The sequence below is a fragment of the Mus pahari genome, chromosome 15, assembly GCF_900095145.1.
Source record: "Mus pahari chromosome 15, PAHARI_EIJ_v1.1, whole genome shotgun sequence".
In the NCBI taxonomy this organism is placed as follows: Eukaryota; Metazoa; Chordata; class Mammalia; order Rodentia; family Muridae; genus Mus; species Mus pahari.
In genome coordinates, this window is record NC_034604.1 from 30,800,885 (window position 1) to 30,818,193 (window position 17,309).

General features: G+C 53.2%; 3 protein-coding genes across 4 annotated transcripts; all 3 read right to left on the reverse strand.

Moving 5' to 3' along the window:
* Positions 1-1,813: 1,813 nt before the first annotated feature.
* Mzb1 (marginal zone B and B1 cell specific protein) lies at positions 1,814-3,929 on the reverse strand. The gene is made up of 4 exons (XM_021215056.1): positions 3,726-3,929; positions 2,812-2,936; positions 2,384-2,494; positions 1,814-2,286 (listed from the first exon to the last, which is right to left on the reverse strand). The coding sequence occupies exons 1-4, from the start codon at positions 3,897-3,899 to the stop codon at positions 2,130-2,132; spliced, it is 567 nt and encodes a 188-aa protein (XP_021070715.1). The 5' UTR covers positions 3,900-3,929; the 3' UTR covers positions 1,814-2,129.
* A 1,526-nt stretch (positions 3,930-5,455) lies between these two features.
* Prob1 (proline rich basic protein 1) lies at positions 5,456-10,758 on the reverse strand. The gene has a single exon (XM_021214922.2). The coding sequence runs from the start codon at positions 10,465-10,467 to the stop codon at positions 7,228-7,230; it is 3,240 nt and encodes a 1,079-aa protein (XP_021070581.2). The 5' UTR covers positions 10,468-10,758; the 3' UTR covers positions 5,456-7,227.
* Positions 10,759-11,652: 894 nt separating this feature from the next.
* Positions 11,653-17,091, reverse strand: Spata24 (spermatogenesis associated 24). 2 transcript variants are annotated; one of them, XM_029547048.1, is made up of 6 exons: positions 16,923-17,062; positions 15,715-15,780; positions 15,366-15,496; positions 15,194-15,264; positions 12,193-12,295; positions 11,653-12,124 (listed from the first exon to the last, which is right to left on the reverse strand). In XM_029547048.1, exons 1-6 carry the CDS (start codon positions 17,037-17,039, stop codon positions 11,956-11,958), a joined length of 657 nt encoding a protein of 218 aa, XP_029402908.1. In that variant the 5' UTR covers positions 17,040-17,062; the 3' UTR covers positions 11,653-11,955. The 2 variants fall into 2 exon arrangements, with proteins under 2 accessions (XP_029402908.1, XP_021070570.1); XM_021214911.1 differs by having other exon boundaries at positions 11,925-12,085; positions 16,923-17,091.
* Between the last annotated feature and the right edge of the window lie 218 nt (positions 17,092-17,309).

Sequence of the window (17,309 nt, forward strand, 5' to 3'; positions counted from 1 at the left end):
AGCAAAGGGCTTAAATGCTTGAATGGCTGTTGGTCCTGGGGGTTCGTGCCACACGTGGCTTCGCCTCCCTGTACAGTGTACTTAAATATAATAAATAAATAAATCTTTAAAAAAAAAAAAAAAGAAAGAAAGAAAGGAAGGAAGAACTAATTGAGATCCCTAGATGCTATCAATATTTCTTGCCCCCCCCAATAAACTAAACTTTTGACAACTCTCATAGCAAAGTTAATAATATCCCTTGAGATCATTTAAGACTATATAGTTAGCCTGTTACTCTTGTGCGCCCCCTCAACCGGCTTAATTTTAACCTGCCTTTAGGAGAGCTCTGTAACCAACCTTACTTGCCTTAGATTTCCCATGCAGTCAACTTTTACAACCTACACCAACACATAGCTTTAATTTTAAGTTATGTGCTCTTTAATACCCTGGCCCAGAATAATGTTATATGTGTGCATGCATGTATTCATGGTGGTACATTTTTACTGAAAATAGACAACAGGCTAGAAGAAACCTCAAAACAAATGTCCGCAATACATACTCAACGGATGCATGAATATAGGCTGAGAACATGCCTGCAGCTTTAGTTACAAGCCTGTGTCAGATGGAGGCAGGGAAGCAGCAAGTGGCCTTTCCCCTTGTAAAACTCTGTTAAAGATTTTTATAAAGAACTCCTCATTCCCTGCTCAGTTTAGTGGCACATGCCGTCAAATCCAACACTGGGAAAGCAGAGGCAGTCAGAGCTCTGTGAATCCCAGGTCAGGTTGATCTACACAGAGTTCCAGAACAACCAGGGTTACATAGTGAGGCCCTATCTTGAAACAATAAACACAGAGTCAAGCCCTTTGTTAGGGACAAGCACAAACATAACAGAAAGATTACAAACAAGCCAGAAACCAGACTATGGACATTGGAAGGTACAGGGAAAGAAGTGAAGATTTCACACTTGGGCTTGATCTTGGTCAAATTAATCCAAGAGGAAGCTGCTGTGTTTTTATTCTGTTAGGATCAAGCAAATGAGACTTATCCTCGTACTACCATTGCTTCCAGACTTCATTCTGGAATCATAAGGTGAAATTAAGTTCAAGTCCCTAGGCTCTAGGGGAACTTTCCTGAAGGCTAGGCCAACTTCCTCCTCCTCCTCCTCCTCCTCCTCCTCCTCCTCCTTCTCCTCCTCTTCCTCCTCCTCTTCCTTCTCCTCCTTTTCCTCTTCCTCCTCCTCCTCTTCTTTCTCCTCCTCCTTCTTCCCCTCCTCCTTCTCCTCTTCTTCCTCCTTCTCTTCCTCCTCTTCCTTCTCCTCCTCTTTCTTCTCTTCCTCCTCCTCCTTCTCCTCCTACACCTTCTATTCCCAAAACATAACAATTGTTCCTAACTGTGAAAAAACAAATTATTCTGGTTGATGGAAAGTTGTAACTGTAACTTGGCATAGATATTTGTGAATTTGAAGCTAACATTCTGACTTGGGGGGGTCAGCTCTGGAGCCTGGTTCTATGACTCTGATTAATCATCCCAAGTACAGTAATTTTTTTGTCATCCACTTAAAGAGCTACCAATATGAACATTGAAAGACGCAGTCAGCTCCCGAGTCTGTGCTGCTGTCATCTTTGTCAGTTTTTGCCGCCTCATTCAAATAAAGATCGTGCTTCGTGTGGACTCTTATGTCTGCTTGGGTGTTTTGGATTTTCAGACGCTAACAATTCTTTCATGAACTAATCCATGCTGCCGTGCACTAGGGATCCAGGGTATCTAAGTATGTCAGTATCTAAGAGTTCAGGCTTGCTTGAGACACCCCGATTCCTCCAACAGCCAACACTACTCAAAGTCTTTCAAAGCTTTATTTGAAAGTGGAAAGGCAGCCTCAGCCCCAGCACCCCAGCGAGGGGTGGAGGGAGAAGATGGACAGCTAGAGTCAGGCTTCCCTGTCCCCTCCCACCACCACTGCTGAAAAAATGATAGAGGAGGGGCAAGCACAAAAAGGCTCAGGACTTAATTGCAGCATTTTCGAGGCTGAGCAGCACAAGCTCAAGGCCAGCCTGGGCTACATGATGAGAGCCTGTCTCTAATCAGCCATTAATAATAATAATAATAATAATAATAAAACTAGAGAAGATCCAGAAGTGCCGCAGCTTGGACTAAAGCTCTTCTCTCTGAGCCAGGATCTCCTGTGAGCAGGGCCCATGAGTGCCCCCACAGAGCAGTGCCTCCAGATTCGCAGGGCCTTGGCGGTGGGCTTCATAGATCTGGTCCTCTCCAAACTCACCCAGGTAGTGGAAACAGGTCTTGGAGAGCCTAGGGGAGCATTAGGCACCTTGAGCTCTAACCCGCCCTTGGGGAAGTCGAGGAGCAAAGCGGGACTCCAGGGGCTCCTTCCCCCACATGCTATTACCTATTGGGCCAGGGACCCCCAGTAATCATCACGCTGATTCTTGGCTCTGGCCCCTTGCTAAGTCCTGGGCCCATGAGACGCTTCATCTGGTTCACTTCATGGACTCCATAGCTGATGGTAATGGGAAGCAAGGGATGTAGGATCAGTGCGGATCAGTTCAGGGAGGGACTTGCTCCTATTCTAGGCTAAGTATACTGGACATTTGCTGAGCTGAGACAGAGTTAAGTTTAACACAGTGATCTTCCTGTGGCCGTCTGCTCTCCCAGATGTTCCCAGCAGCAACTGTAGCCCAGATTTCAGCCCAGCCGACCTCCTCCCTCAGACCAGAGCCTTCATGGAATTAGCATGAGGCATTGATGGCAGGACGGAGGGCTGTACCCGCCAGCCCTTCCCCTTAAGGAAGGTGTCGGAATGGATCAACAACTCACGACTGCCAGTTCTGAGAGCAGGTCTGGTCTAGGACATCTGTATACGTGGATTCACTCAGCTCCTGCAATCCACTGTCATCTGGAGTGCGAGATTTAGCCTCTGCTTTCGCCAGACGTTGCCCCATCTGGAATGAGGAGGTGCTAAGAGGTTGGACTTGGGGACTCCTGGTCAATTGGGGGAAGCAGAGAAGGACCCAAGTCTCTGGGGAGAATGAGATGGCAGGGGAGCTGTTGAGCCGGAAGCACCTGCAAGGCAGGCTGCAGGGGCCCCTCTCTAGGCCCCACAGCTGGGCTGGGCCAGCTCTGGCAGGACCTATTCTCCTGGGGCTAGGGGAGAAAATGCTGAGTGAAAGACCTGGCCCTCCTTCAGGGCCCACCTGCCCAGTAGCACAAGCTATTTTTAAAACATGAGAACAAGGAAAGCCAGTAATGATGATGATGATGATGATGATGATGATGATGATGATGATAAGCAAATAAAATAACCAGTCTTTAATAACTCATGTACTTACTCACCCCGTGTACACACAGAAGCGCAGTCACACAGGCATGCTTGAAGTGAACAAACATGGTGGGTTCACATAGATACATACGTACTCAACATGTGTAACATAAAGGCACCTCAGGGACGTGGGGGGGGGGGTGTCCAGACGAAAAAGGATACAGACAGGGAGAATTATAAAAGGAAGAATGATTCCCTGGGGTGACAAGATGGTGCCATCTCAGATTGTCTGCTCTTTGGTGACCAGGCAAAAGAGTAAACTGAGGCATGGCAATTCAAGAGAAGGGGGCTGGTAATATCCTGGAAAGACTGCTGATTCGGACTGAGGGCAGGGGATTAAAGGCTCAATGGTGAGGTCTAAGGCAGATGGAGTGGCCTGAGCCAGGCCTGCTGGGGGACGGGCAGAGCTTACCTGGAAGGCCACAGCCCGGCAGGCATCGCAGCGCAGGTGAGCTGGCATATGAGACGAGTACTTCTCTTCATCATCCAGGGTGGGAGCCGAAGCCGAGAGGGAAACCCTATCTGCGACGCATCCCAGGATAGCCCTGTACCCGAACAGTACCAACAGTGGCAGAGGCAGTCTCATGGCCTCTGAACTTACTTCTTGGAGCACAGGCTGTGGTTGGGGCGCAGATGTGCATTCGAATTATCTGTGGCGTAGGCCAATAGGGAACTGACACCTCACTGACCCTCTTCCTTGCCCACGAGGCCCAGGCCCTGGAGATGCCACGCATGCAGGGGGCCTGGCTTCTAATGACTCAGCTCCATTTCACAGGTAGAGGATGAAGATGCAAGGAGAGAGGCTGGCCAAGGCCGCCGATGGAGAGCACATACTGTGAACTGAGCCAGCGGTAGGAACCGGACCGAACATCCTGTGGTTGAGGTGGCTGGTTGCAGTCATCGTTATTCTACTACAGAGGATGTGAAAGCTTAAGAGAGGAGAGACAGATCCTCCAGCTGGAGAAGCCATGTTGAAAGTGGTTCCAGTGCCCACAGGTCACAGCCTCCAGGAGGACTGTGGTCATGGCCGTCGTGGTGGCTGGCTTAGAGCTCTAACTGTAGTGAAACACAGTTACTGGAGACCACAGTGTATGAGAGCATACTCTTTTTCTCCAATCCTAGGGTGCCCTTCACCTAGGCCAGAGCCAGACATGAGGGCTTTGCGGAGGATGTTTAAGAAGCAGCAAGCAGAGCCGGGCGTGGTGGCACACGCCTTTAATCCCAGCACTCAGGAGGCAGGGGCAGGCAGATTTCTGAGTTCGAGGCCAGCCTGGTCTACAGAGTGAGTTCCAGGACAGCCTGGGCTACACAGAGAAACCTTGTCTCGAAAAACCAGAAGAAGAAAAAAAAAAAAAAAAAAGCGGCAGCAAGCGGGCTGGAGAGATGGCTCAGCGGTTAAGAGCTTCCAAAGGTCCTGAGTTCAATTCCCAGCAACCACATGGTGGCTCACAACCATCTGTAATGAAATCTGACGCCCTCTTCTGGGGCTGTTTGAAGACAGCTACAGTGTACTTACATATAATAAATAAATAAATCTTTTTTTTAAAAAAATGAAGAAGCAGCAAGCTGAAGGAAGTCTAGTGGTTAGGAACAATTGCTTGTTTTGCTAAGGACCTGGGTTCAGTTCCCATCACTCACACAATGGTTCACAACCATCTGTAACTCTAATTCCAGGGGATTCAATGCCCTTTTCTGGCCTTCATGGGCCTCAAGCATACATGTGGTACACATACATACATGGAGGTAAACACTCATTAAATAAAAATAAATAATACTTTAAGTGTTATTTAATTGACTTTTTTTTTAAGATTTATTATTATATGTAAGTACACTGTAGCTGTCTTCAGACACTCCAGAAGAGGATGGTTATGAGCCACCATGTGGTTGCTGGGATTTGAACTCCGGACCTTCGGAAGAGCAGGCGGGTGCTCTTACCCACTGAGCCATCTCACCAGCCCTTTACTTGACTTTTTGAGACAGCCTTGGCTGTCCTTGAACTCAAAGAGATCCCCCTGCCTCTGCCTCTCAGGTCCTGGGATTAAGTGTGTGCACCATCATGCAAGGTATAAGTGATGTTTTGTTTTGTTTTGTTTTGTTTTGTTTTAAAAAGGTGGCAGCAGGAAATTAGGACTACACACTTGGTTGTCATTTCGGCCACCATAACTCTCCATGGTCAGCCATTTATTGCACACCAGGGTGAGATGATACACTCTAGGGGTGGGCCTGGTCCCTCCATGTCACTGGGACCAGAGATGTTGAGGTCATTCTGACAGTGTATGGTAATCAATTTCCAGTTTAAGGCAAGGTTGACAGAAGCTCCAAGGGATCTTAGCTACACAGGCTCGAAACCAGAAAGCTATCAACTGCCTACCCGGCATTGCTTCTTGTGGGGACTTTCCTTCCCAACCACCTCCTGTCAAACACCCCTCCAGCAAGGCTCCAAGTGACAGAGACCACCTCCCACCTCACGGAGACTGGTCTCTGGCCCTGTCTACCCCAGGCTCAGAGCAGCTAGAGCGCAGGTTTAGGGTCTTTCCTGTGCTGCGAGCAGCCAGAAGGACCAGTCCCTGTGTGGGCTCTGTTGCCTCTGTTCCTAGAGGAACATGGAGAATGGAACCAGCTAAAGGGTCAGGGACCCTTGGCCTACTCCATATAGGAACACCCTTCCTCTTGCCAGCTCTAACTCACCAGCTTGATAATGGCCTTCCCCCCTATTGTCATCCTGGTGATTAACTTACTTGGGGTCAATGAAAGCTTCAAGATCAGTCAGCTCAGCTCCCAGGGTCTACAGAAGATGGGCTAGGTTCCCTGCTGTGTGCTGTTAGCTGTAGTCAAGTCTTTGTTCATTTGTTGTTTTTGAGCCAGGATTTCTCTGGGAAGCCCTGACTGTCCTGGAACTCCCTCTGTAGGCTGGCCTTGACCTCACAGAGATCCACCTGTCACTGCCTTCAGAGTGCTGGGATCAAAGGACTGACCAGCTGTCACACCATTTTATGAAGCTCCTCCATTTTGGTTAAACAACAATTCCCAAAACTAAAGTAACTTCTTTTTCTGGATTCTTGCTCTCCCTGCCCTCTCAACTCCAGAAATGGGCAAACAAGAGAAACATTTGCTGACCACTTGAGATTCTTTAATTCACTACTTGTCCCTAGTCACCCCTAGCCACAGAAAACCCAAAAAGCCATCTTCCTCCCCTTCCTCATTTCCTAGCCCCTCCTGCCGCTTCTCTGTCCAGGAGCTGCTTGTCCCATTGGCTGTCTCTACAGCAGCCCTGGGCCATTTCACCATCTTCTCTCACCTCCAATCCACGCTGATCCTCCACATCTCCTTAAACGACATCCATTACCTCATCTCCAGCTACTGTCCTCGTAGCTCTCATTGGCTTCCACAAGCTGCCCTGGGGCCCACACTGGGTTCTCCCATAGGCTCCCAGGACAAAGCACACATCCAGATTTGATGGCTGTCCCTATCCCTTCCATCTCAGCAGCACCCACTGTCGGGCTCCACTCAACTGGACCCAGTGTTAGGGCGATACAAACAGTTGACCCAGGGAGCCCGGGTCCTGCTGCTCCCACACCTGCTATTCTGGGAAACCCCAACACCTCCTAGACTGGCTTCTCATTTTGACAGACTTGCTTGCCTACATAAACACATACACAAATACACCACACCCTGGGAAGGTCTGGGGAAGGGATACAGATTTTTGTTGGGGCCAAGGGGTAGGCAGACAGCCATTTGCTAATGATGCTCCATCACTATTAGCCCAGGTAGCAGATTCATTCTCTTAAGGCCATTTTTGGTGTGGTGACTGGCTGGAACTGGCCAAAGAATTGATGGGAGAAAAAAGTTAAAGAGACTGGGATCTGGAACTTCCAATGCCTTCTAGGGAACCCATGGGAATAAGGGCTGAGGCTTCACAAAGGAAACACAGAACCCTTGCTGGACTGGATGGGACCAGAACTGGAGGGTGGGACACAGAAGAGCATTGGTGGTGCCGGACTAGGGGTCCCGCTCAAGGGCATGTAATACATTCCCTCCAGGGGTCCAGCCTCAGGAGCCCAAGGTAACTGGGGACTACCAAGGGCTGGCAGGTTGGGGGACAGAGGCGACAATGATGGACCAGAGATAGGCCCATAGGCGGGTGGGTAGAGGCCCGGCCCTAGGGCCAGCGGGGCATAGGGCTGGCGTGGCTGCCGGGAGGGAGAGGGCGAGGGTGGCAGCAGTACTTCCACGTACTGCCCGCTCTCGGGATCGAAGAGTAGTCGCAGCCTCGGCTGCCTCGGCGCCTCCACAAAGTAGTACCGGCCGCTCTCCGGGTCTACGAGGACCTTCCCCGCGGGCGCGGCTCCCGGAGGCCTCCGCCCCAGGGAGGATGCAGGGAGGAGCCGGTCGGTGGGAGGCGCAGAAGCAGCTCGCGGGAAGGGTGTAGCGGCCTTGGCCGTCGTCGCCGGAGGATCGGGAAGTAGGGGTGCCTGGACCGCAGTTGCAGGAGCCACAAGCGGTGTCTCCAACTCGGGCGCTGCCCTAAGGCTCGAGTTTGGACACGCCTGCGGGGAGCCCGGGCGAGGTGGTCGGGTCCCTGTCGACTCTAAAGGGGAACACTGGGTTGAGGTGCGAGCGTCTCCTAAAGGGCTGGTCCGACCCTCAGGGTCCGGGACCAGGCGCTGGGCCTCAGCATCCGGGTTTTCTCCTCCAGGACCGCGTCTTTGGACACTCGGGGTTTTCTCCCGCCGCTTGCCGAAGGCTAGAGCGCCAGGCAAGCGTATCTCACTGCGAGCGAAAGGCTTCGCGGTGCTGTTCTCTGCCCTCCGCCTCGGGACCCCGCTGGACTGGGAGGCATCCTTAGGGGTTGCATGGAGTGAAGGCTCTGGTGACTCGTAGGGATGAGGTACCACAGGCAGAAAGTCCTTGAGAAAAATGGAAGTGTAATGAGCCGGGGCGGGCGACTCAAGTGCCGGGAACTTGTGCGTTTTGGATTCATCACCGTCCTCCCCGCAGGTGTCCGCAGGAAACGCAGGAAGCCCGGAGCCTGGGGTCCCTGCAGGGAAGCTTGGCGCGTAAGTAGTCTTAACCATCTTGCGCACGTCTCGCGGCCGCGGAATGGTCACGCGCGGGCGTCCAGGAGCCGCTTCTCCCGAGACCAAGGCTTCTGGGCACACATCGTCGTCCAGAGTGCTTGTGAGGTGACTTCGGGGCTGTTCCGGTGTATCCACATCTGGAGACCGCTGACTGCCTCTGACGGCGATACCCGCATTTTCCAGTGAGAGCAGACACAGCGTCTCTGTGAGCTCTGGAGTCGCGGGTGCTGACGGTGTAGGCGGCTCCAGCTCCTGGGTTAGACCGTTCATAGCTTCCTGACGCAGTGCTGTCGATGCACCCTGCACAACAGGACTCCAAGTCTCTCCGGGCGATGGGCTACGCGTTTCAATAGGATAAGGTGCCTCCCGTGGGAGCAGGGCTGGCAGCGACGGGTCCCTACTCAGCCCTACTGCATCCCCGCCTCTCGAATTCGGAACCTTCCACACAAGAGGAGCTTCAGGACTTGGGCTCCCAACTCTAGCGACACCCTGAGTCCACTGGGGAAGTGGTGGTGGGGAAGGGGTCCTTCCGCTGACGACTTCCTCGACGGAGGCATTCCTATTTTCCCCCGCAGAAGATGCGCCGCCAGGGAAGGCCGGGCTACTCGGTCTCCAAACAATCTTAGGAGGTTGTGGAGGGTTCTGGGTAGACGGGCAGCGAGGACTCCGCACGGCCCCATTTGGAGCCTGCTGCGGGGGAGAGGGGCTCCTCGGCCTCACAACCCTACTGGGAACCACCCGGGAACCTCTAGAATGGGAAGGAGGACTCCTTGCCCTCGGCACGGTTCGATCGGGAGTCTCATGGGGAAACTGGGTCTTGGATTCCTGTTTGTAAGCCTGATGAGGTTTCTCCTCTGACTGCAGAAAGATGCTGGAACTAACTGGACCCAGAGGCTCGGTCCCGGGCGCCGGCTTGTCCCGCCGAATCGCTCGCTCTCGGAGGCTAGGCCAAGGCCGCGGGGCTCTGGCAGAGGCAGAATTATCGTGCGCGCGGGGTGGCCGAGACTTAGCCTCTTCCAGGAGCGCACGAGTGCTGCCTGCCGTCTCCTGAGAGTTCGTCGTGGATTCTGGCTTGGCGGTAGACTTAAAAGTGACGTTGCTGGGGGCTGGGACCGCAGAGCCCAGTTTTCTGGCCAGCGCCGTCTGCACGATGCCCGCGGCGGCCTGCAAACGGCTCAGAGACTCGTCCAGGGAGCCCGTGCGCAGGAGCAGTCGGGGACGCGGCGCGCGACTGTCCTGCGAGGGACTTCGAGGCCGCGGACGCAGCTCGATCTGACGTTTCGGTACGGTGCGGGGTCTAACGGGCGCGCTGTGCTCCTCCAGGGCTACCTCCACACACTCGTACTGGCCTGAGACTGCAGGACTCGGCTCGCGGGGCGGCAGCTCCAGGTAGGTGGCCCAGCGAGAACCCCTGTCGGGGACCTGCGGCTGCGACGAGACAGAGGCAGGAGACGCTGGCCCGGGCAGCAGGGGACTGCTGAAGGTAGGCGCCATGAGCTGTTGCTCCTGCAGATCCTCCGCGTCGGAGCGGCTGAACAGAGGCCCGGCGCCGAAGATGACTTCCATCTCCCCCGACGGCAGCATGCGCAGCTGGGGCCGGGGCGGCGGCGGGCCGGAGCCCGGGCCTCGCGGGAAACCCGAGCCGGAGCCGCGCTGCTGGCGGCTATTCTGGGCGCTGACGGACAGGACAGGCTGCGCGCCCGCCCCCCGCCCAGGAGCCACCCAGAGCCAAGTCCCCTGGCCTTCTGTGTCCGGCCCAACGTCCGGGGGCTCCGGAGAACCCGGAGCTGTGTGGTAGGAGCCGGACGAACCGGACGAGTCCTGACGCCCCGGTGGGGCAGGCAGCCGCTTTGAGAGCCCAGGAAGGGCTAGCGGGGCGAGCGCAGTCAGCATGGTGGGCAGGACACCTAGCACTACCTCCCGCGCAGTGCCTCCGCTGATGGCTCCTGCACTGTCCCCGCCCCGCCTGGATGCCGCGGGGTCAAAGCGTCTTAAAGCGCCAGCGTCAAGGCCTGAGCTAGCGGCCTTGGCAGCAGAGAAACCTAAGCTGTGGGCTTTTAGGCGTGAAGCCCCCATGCCGAACTTTCTCCAACACAGGTGCAGCGTGGAGGTGGGGCTCCGGACTCGGGCCGACAGGCAGGCTTCATTTAGTAAGGAGGTAGCAGCTATGCCCAATTCTAGAAAACTCTGGCCTTGCAAGGGGTTTACCAGAGATGAGGTTCAGGGTGTGAGATCTTGAAATTCCATATCCTCAGCCCCCAACTCTTTTACATCACAAACTCTCCTCCATGCCTTCCTATGCTTCCACTTCCCTCACACCCCATACACCTTTGATAGGGTTAAGGATTGTTGGAGGGCTCTAACTCAGGCAAGTGCTGGCTAGACTTTTAGGTCCACTAGGAAGAAAGCTGAGGATCTTCCCTAGCTAGCTTTCACAAGCAGCTTAGCACCCACAACTGGGAGACAAACCCGTCTTTGTAGGGTTCCCTCTAAAGTCCTAGGCCCACAAGGTCCTTACTCCAGTCCCCCAAAACATTCATTCCTTCCCTCGTAGAGAAGCAGTCACCAGCTGTCTTTGTCTTTGACAATAGGACAGGACTGTCTTAACTTCTGGCTTGACCGTCCTGATGTGACTCAGGCCCCAGCTGGCCTTGATGCCCCAGCCCCTCCCTTTGCACACAGCCTCACAGTGACACAGCACAGGCTAGACTTAACCAATCTGAGTCTCATGGATCTTGTGCTCCCCTACCTACGACTACCTAGGGACACACTCAGTGACTGCTTCTGAACAGAGCTGACCTTTCATCCTCTCAGATCTGCCTGAGCAACTTGAACAGGCTGTCCTGTTTTAGAAAGTTTCCTCACGGGTTTGAAGGTTCTTGTTCAGCATCATAAGAAGGCACAGATGTGACGTGTATCGACATTATACACGTGTACCGACAGTATACCTGATGGCGTCTGGCTTATCAGACCTGTGGTCTTGGAACCCAGTTTGAATTCTCTGATCAGGGCAAACATGAGCGCACACACACACACACACACACACACANACACACACACACACACACACACGCATAAGCACAAGTACAAAAATACAGGCCCACACTCCATTCTCTCTTAACCCTATAGCTAACCCTAGAGAATCACATTGTATTCGAGTCCAGGTAGGGTGTGACTGGGCTAACTGGGGCTGTGTATGAAGGAACAAACCTGATCCCCCAAAGCAAGCAGCAGGGCCTCTGGGCCAGAGTTCCAGCAAGACCCACAGAGACACAGTTCCCACTCCCTCCCTCTGGCTCTACCCCATCCCAGAGGAGGGCAGCAGTAGGGGCTGAGGACATGGGCAGTGTTCCCTCTTAAGCTCAGGAGAGGCAGCTGCAATGGTGGTGGTCTCCAGACCTGAGTCCCAGGTAACCCTCGGTGTCTTGATTTGCTACAGGAGGCAGACAGTGCAACTGCTCATGGAGGGGTGCATGGGATGGAAGGGGAGATCTGGTCTTCCCAGGACAGAGAAGGTAGAGAGGTTGGGCATAACAGCCAGAGAACAGGAAGATAACAAGCAGTTTATTTCTCCCTGGAACACTGACGGCTCCGGGCCCGACGCGTTCCTGTGGCTTTTTTACGCTTCTGGTCCAGCACCTGGGCCATGTAGGTCTCCTGCTGCCTTTGGATCCTGAAGTCAGACATGTGATTCCTGCAACGGAGCCAGCTGGTCGTCGTAGGCTGCACAGCCCTGGGTAGGGGCCAGGAGTCAGGCTCCCTGCTTCCATCAACAACCCCCAGCCTGGCCCAGCCCCTCACCTGAAATTCTGTTTCTGCTGGCTGATAACTTGCTGCAACTCTTTAATCTCATTCTCTTTGCCATTAAGTATATCTTCTTGCTTTATAATGTGGGATTCAATTTCTGTGGGGGAGAGAGGCAGGGAGGAGGGGTGGTTCCCACCCTCAGGCTTCTGAGGTGAGGTCTTCCTTCGTGTGGCTCTGCCTGCCCAGGAGTAGTTCTTCAACAGCTGCCTGTACCTTAGTATGAATGAACTTGGTTTTCTGTATTGGAGACTGAACCCAAGGTCTCACGTGTGATTGGTAAGAGCGCCACCACGGAGCTCCAGCCTCAATTTGGGGGGGGTGGGGCAAGATCTTTCTACATAGCCCTGGCTGTCCTAGAACTATGTAGACCACGCTGGCCTTGAACTCAGAGATAACTCCTGTCTCTGCCTCCCAAGTGCTACCATGCCACCTCCCAACCCATACCCATCCCTCTTTCTTCTTCCTTCCTTCCTTCCTCTCTCCTTCCTTTTTGAGGCAGGGTCTATTATACTAGCTCTGGCTGTTCTGGAACTTGTCATGTAGACCAGGCTGGCCCCCCAACCGACCACCACACCCATCTCCACTTTCTACTTGGTTTTGAAGCAGAGGCTCACTAAGTTGACTGGGCTAGCCTTAAACTCACTCTGTAATCCTGCCAGGCCTTAAACTCTTGGTCCTGTTACCTCAGCTTCCTGAGTAGCTAGGCTTTGGTATTCACCCCAAGACCCCGCCCGGCACATAAGCAAATTTGGGGGGGGGGTCTCCTGAGTTGGGAAAACGATTCTGTCAGTAACTTTACCACCGTATTATGAACCTCACCCAGGTGAGGATGGGCAAAAATCCTTCGAGAGCAGCAGAGAGTCCTGCCATAGCCCTGGCTGGCCCTCAGGTCTTTACACTTCCATGGTTAGACCCTTGGCCTAGAAACTGCAGCCCCTCCCAGTACTTCCTATTCCCATCCCCGTCCCTGTTTTTCCTTTTGCCAATGTCTAAAGTGTCTCATCCATCAACTGTTGGCCTTTCCTACAACTAGAACCACGGGGATAGGGACTGTCGCCTTGGTCACTGTTAACCTTCAGACCTAACAGCCTGGCTCATAGATCCGTGTACTGTGAACAAGCTGTCCCTAAGAGCTTTGGGCTTCAAAATACCAAGTTTGAAAAACAAAAACCAAAAAACCAAGTTTGGCCATTTCAGTTAAGCCAGACCTATCAAGGGCAGATGGATGCCCAGCCTTGTGTTATACATGGCCTCTGGTGGGAGATGAGGTTCTTGACTGTGCCAGACGTGCTTAACTTCTCAAAAGGAGGAGTCGGACTCAGGAACTAGAGGCTGGACAGACGGCTCAGCAGTTAAGACAGCTCACAGTGTTCTTCCAGGGGACCCAGGATTAGTTCCCAGCATCCTATGGTAGTTCGTAAACACGCTAACTCTAGTTCCTGGGGACTGGCACCCTCTTCTCATCTCCACAGGCTCTAGGCACACACATGGTGCACACACATGGTGCACACACACATATGCAGGCAAAACAGTCACACAGAAACCTTAAGAACAAAACTCAAACTAAGCTGAGAGTGGAGGCTCAGGCTACTGATCCCAGCACTGGGAAGAGTGTGGGAAGTCCATAGTCATCTTACCAATTGGAGGGCAGTCTGGGCTACCTGAGACCCCCCACCTCAGCAGAATGAAGGAAGGAAGGAAGGAATGAGTGAGTAAATAAATAGATGCTGAGGGGTTGAAGGCTGATGATGAGGCTTGTCTAGCAAGAGTGAGGGTCTTGAATTTGATTTCCTGCACCGAAGCAAGGAGAGAGGAAAATAAAAACAAAAGACAGATAGAAGAGGAAATGATCAGAGAAGGAAAGACGCGGCTGCACTGGAGGAACGCTCGCGTTGCGGCGGTGTTAGCAAGCTGGGCTACCTGCTTTTTTAGACCTGGCTTCTCATCAGCCTGGGCTGATTCTGGTAGAAGGAGATGCCCTAAGGTAAGGTGTCTCTGGCTATACCAGGATATAACTCTAGGACCCAGGGGTGGAGGGACACTGGATATGAGACAGTGAACTACTGGTTAGGCTTCAGGAAGCCTTGCTCAAACACCCATGATGCCTGTCAGCATGCTTGCCCTCATCAAGAGGCTGTGGGTGGGTGAAAGCTGCCCAGAGCCCCAAGTGGGAGCCTCACAAGGAGAGATCTTCACTTTCTTGGGCTCAGGTTGGTTTCAAACTCTGCTGTATGCATGCAGAGTTGAAATCCAGTGGCCCAGACATATTTTACTCAGTGAGTACACTACTTTTAAACTGCCTGAGTTAGTTGCCGACACTAACAATTCAGAAGTTTCCATTACAATTGACTTCTAGATTCTTTTGTTTTGTTTTGCTTTTGAGACAAGGTCTTACACAACCCACAAGGGCCTCAAACTCACAATCCTTCTGCCTCTACCTCCTGAATGCTGGAATTAAAAGCATGTGCTACAACATCTGGCTTCTAGATTCTTGTCTTGTCTTTTTTTTTTTTTTTAAAAGATCTGACAATCCTAGACTCTATTCCCAGGGGAGGGGCATGGCTCTGGTAACCCCAGTCTCCAGTCCGGCAGAGTCCTTTGGTCCTGAGTCTTAAGACCCCTCGTAGGATTGTGTTTGCTCTACGGCTCCTCTTGAAGCAAGGTTATAAATAGAATATACTATTTCTAACACTTATCAAAAATGGGATAAAACAAAAGGTGGACTAAGAAGGTTGTATGTTTCAAGAAAAATGGGAGCGAGCCCGTTCCTTTATGGCTGTGAAGAATACCGCACGCTGATCTGATCGCGTCCATCATTTCCGTGACCTGCCTGGTCCCTGAAGGCACTTTCGAAGGTGTGACCCGCCTGGACTTGCCTGTATCCTCAGCCGGGGGCAGAAGTTGGGATAGAGCCCTGCTTTTGGCACCATCATTGGGCTGTTGGGAAAGAGCCCGTGTATGTTAACTTGGGGGGCAGCACGGGCCTCCCGCCTACCATTGCACTTGGTGATGAGCTGGTCCTTCTTGCTAGACTCCTGCAGGACTCTGCTCTTGACACTGGAGAGCCTGGGGGAAAGTTAGAACGAAAGGGTGGGCAGGCAGAAGGCAGGTGAGCCCCCCCCCCCGCCGCCAAGCTCCAAGCCCCTTCCTGAGGCCCACTCTCTCACGCTTTTTCAAAGGCCATCTTCTCTTTCTCCAGCTGCTTGGACAGCACCTCCACCTCTCCCAGGGCAAACTGCAACTTCTCTTCTTCCTTGGCCAGGAGGGCTTTGGTTTTGGCATGAGCAGCTTTCTCTTCCTGCCAGGGAGGTGATGACTCTCTTTACCCCAAGCCACTCTGGGTCTCTTAGGATCCCTTAACTAAGCCCCTTTTCAGAGGTGCATGCTGCAGCTAGGGTGCAGGGAGATGCAGCCTCACTAGGAGAGCAAGATGTTCTGAAAGGCCAAGACTCAAGGATTCTGCCCAGCCACGGGGATCTCGGGAAGCGGGAGGAGTGTGCATAGGCCACTACTCACCACCAGTTTCTTCTCTATTTCATGGAACTCTTCTTTACTGACAAAATTTTCATCCTGGAGAACCATCTGCAACAGAGCCTGGCTCAGGAAGGGCTGGGGGCTGGGGTGGGAGGGGGATGCCCTCTAAGGACCAGGACAAGGATGGGTAATGGGACCCATCGTCGAAGGCACACGGGTCTTGACAGGCCTAAGGACAGGAGAATTTAGTCTCACAGATTTACTGAGGCCTGGCTCTAAGTGCTGCCTACGAAGACCAACTAGACTCATGGAGATTGTGCAAAGCCAGCCCTCTCTCTACACTGTATGTCCTGGTACAAAGGGGCTGTGGTACACAGAGGGACCCCTGGGCCCAGCATTAGTAAGGATCAGGACTGCTCTCTGAGAAAATGACATTAACCCTGAGATCGGACTGCTAAATAGGATGAGTAGAGAAAAAAAAGTTCCAGATAGTAGGAGTTCCAGTAGAGGGTCCCCAAGAGAAAGATCTGGGGACCCTCTGGGGCTTGAAGGCAATTCAGCGCCCATGCTGGCATACACTTCGCTGACATTGAGTCCACCTCTTCTAATCCCCCTCGAATCTAACTGCTCAGAAGGGAAGACACTGTCTCAAAATCATTAGAGTGAAAAAGAGATGTGAAACCAGTTTGTTTTGTTTTTGTTTGTTTTGAGAAAGAGATGCATTCCAACATTGTCACCAAAAGAGAAACAACAAGGCCCCTGAGCTCCTGCGGCCCGCACTGAGGTAACTATGACGCCAGTGCGTGGCACCCACTGACTGAGGTTGGAAACAGAAGGGCACAGGAAAGTCTGGAGGCCCTTAAACTGCATCGTGAAAGGCCAAGCTTGTATTCCCACTCCATTTGACCCTGGAGAGGTGTGCAGCGTAAGGAAGGATCTGGTTCCGGTGCGCAGGTCGCCTTGGGGAGTCGGTGAGGTCCCTACCGCTAAACGTGGAGACACTGAAGGTCACTGGGTATCTGCCAGTCCCTTCAGCAACCGGGCAGAGTGGGGACTATAGTACGATTCGGTCAAGTTCAGGAAAGCAGCCCGCTCTTCTTGGTTCCGCCCCTGGCTAGGTGAGCCCAGCCTCGGGAATGACCCGCCTTCCCGAGGTATACTAGCCACGCCCCCTACATCCACGCGCGCCTGGCCCCGCCCCCACCGGGGAGGCGTCCGGCGCCGCCCTTCCCGGAGCCCTGGCCGCCTACCACATTCCTCAGCTGGTGGATCAGTTCCTCCTGAGATTCAATCACGTCCCGCAGTTGATCGAAGGCGAGACACACAGATCCAGAGCCCCCCTGCGACCACCCAAGGGGCGTCGCCATCTTTTGCCCCCGCCGGCTCGTTGGAAATGGCCTCCTGCTGCGGGCCTCACCCGTCACCGGCCAATGAGAATGCGACGCCACAGAGCACCCTGGCAACCGGGGCGGGGACTTCCTCTATTCTCAAGGCCCAGGCCCTTGGAGACGGGGCCTGTGGTTCAGTGAGTAGAGCCAGACTGGATTTCACTCCCCAACAATGCAGCAACAAATGACAGGGTGTGATGGCTTAAACTGGTAACTTCAGCGCTCAAGAGGCTGGAGGATTGTGAGTTC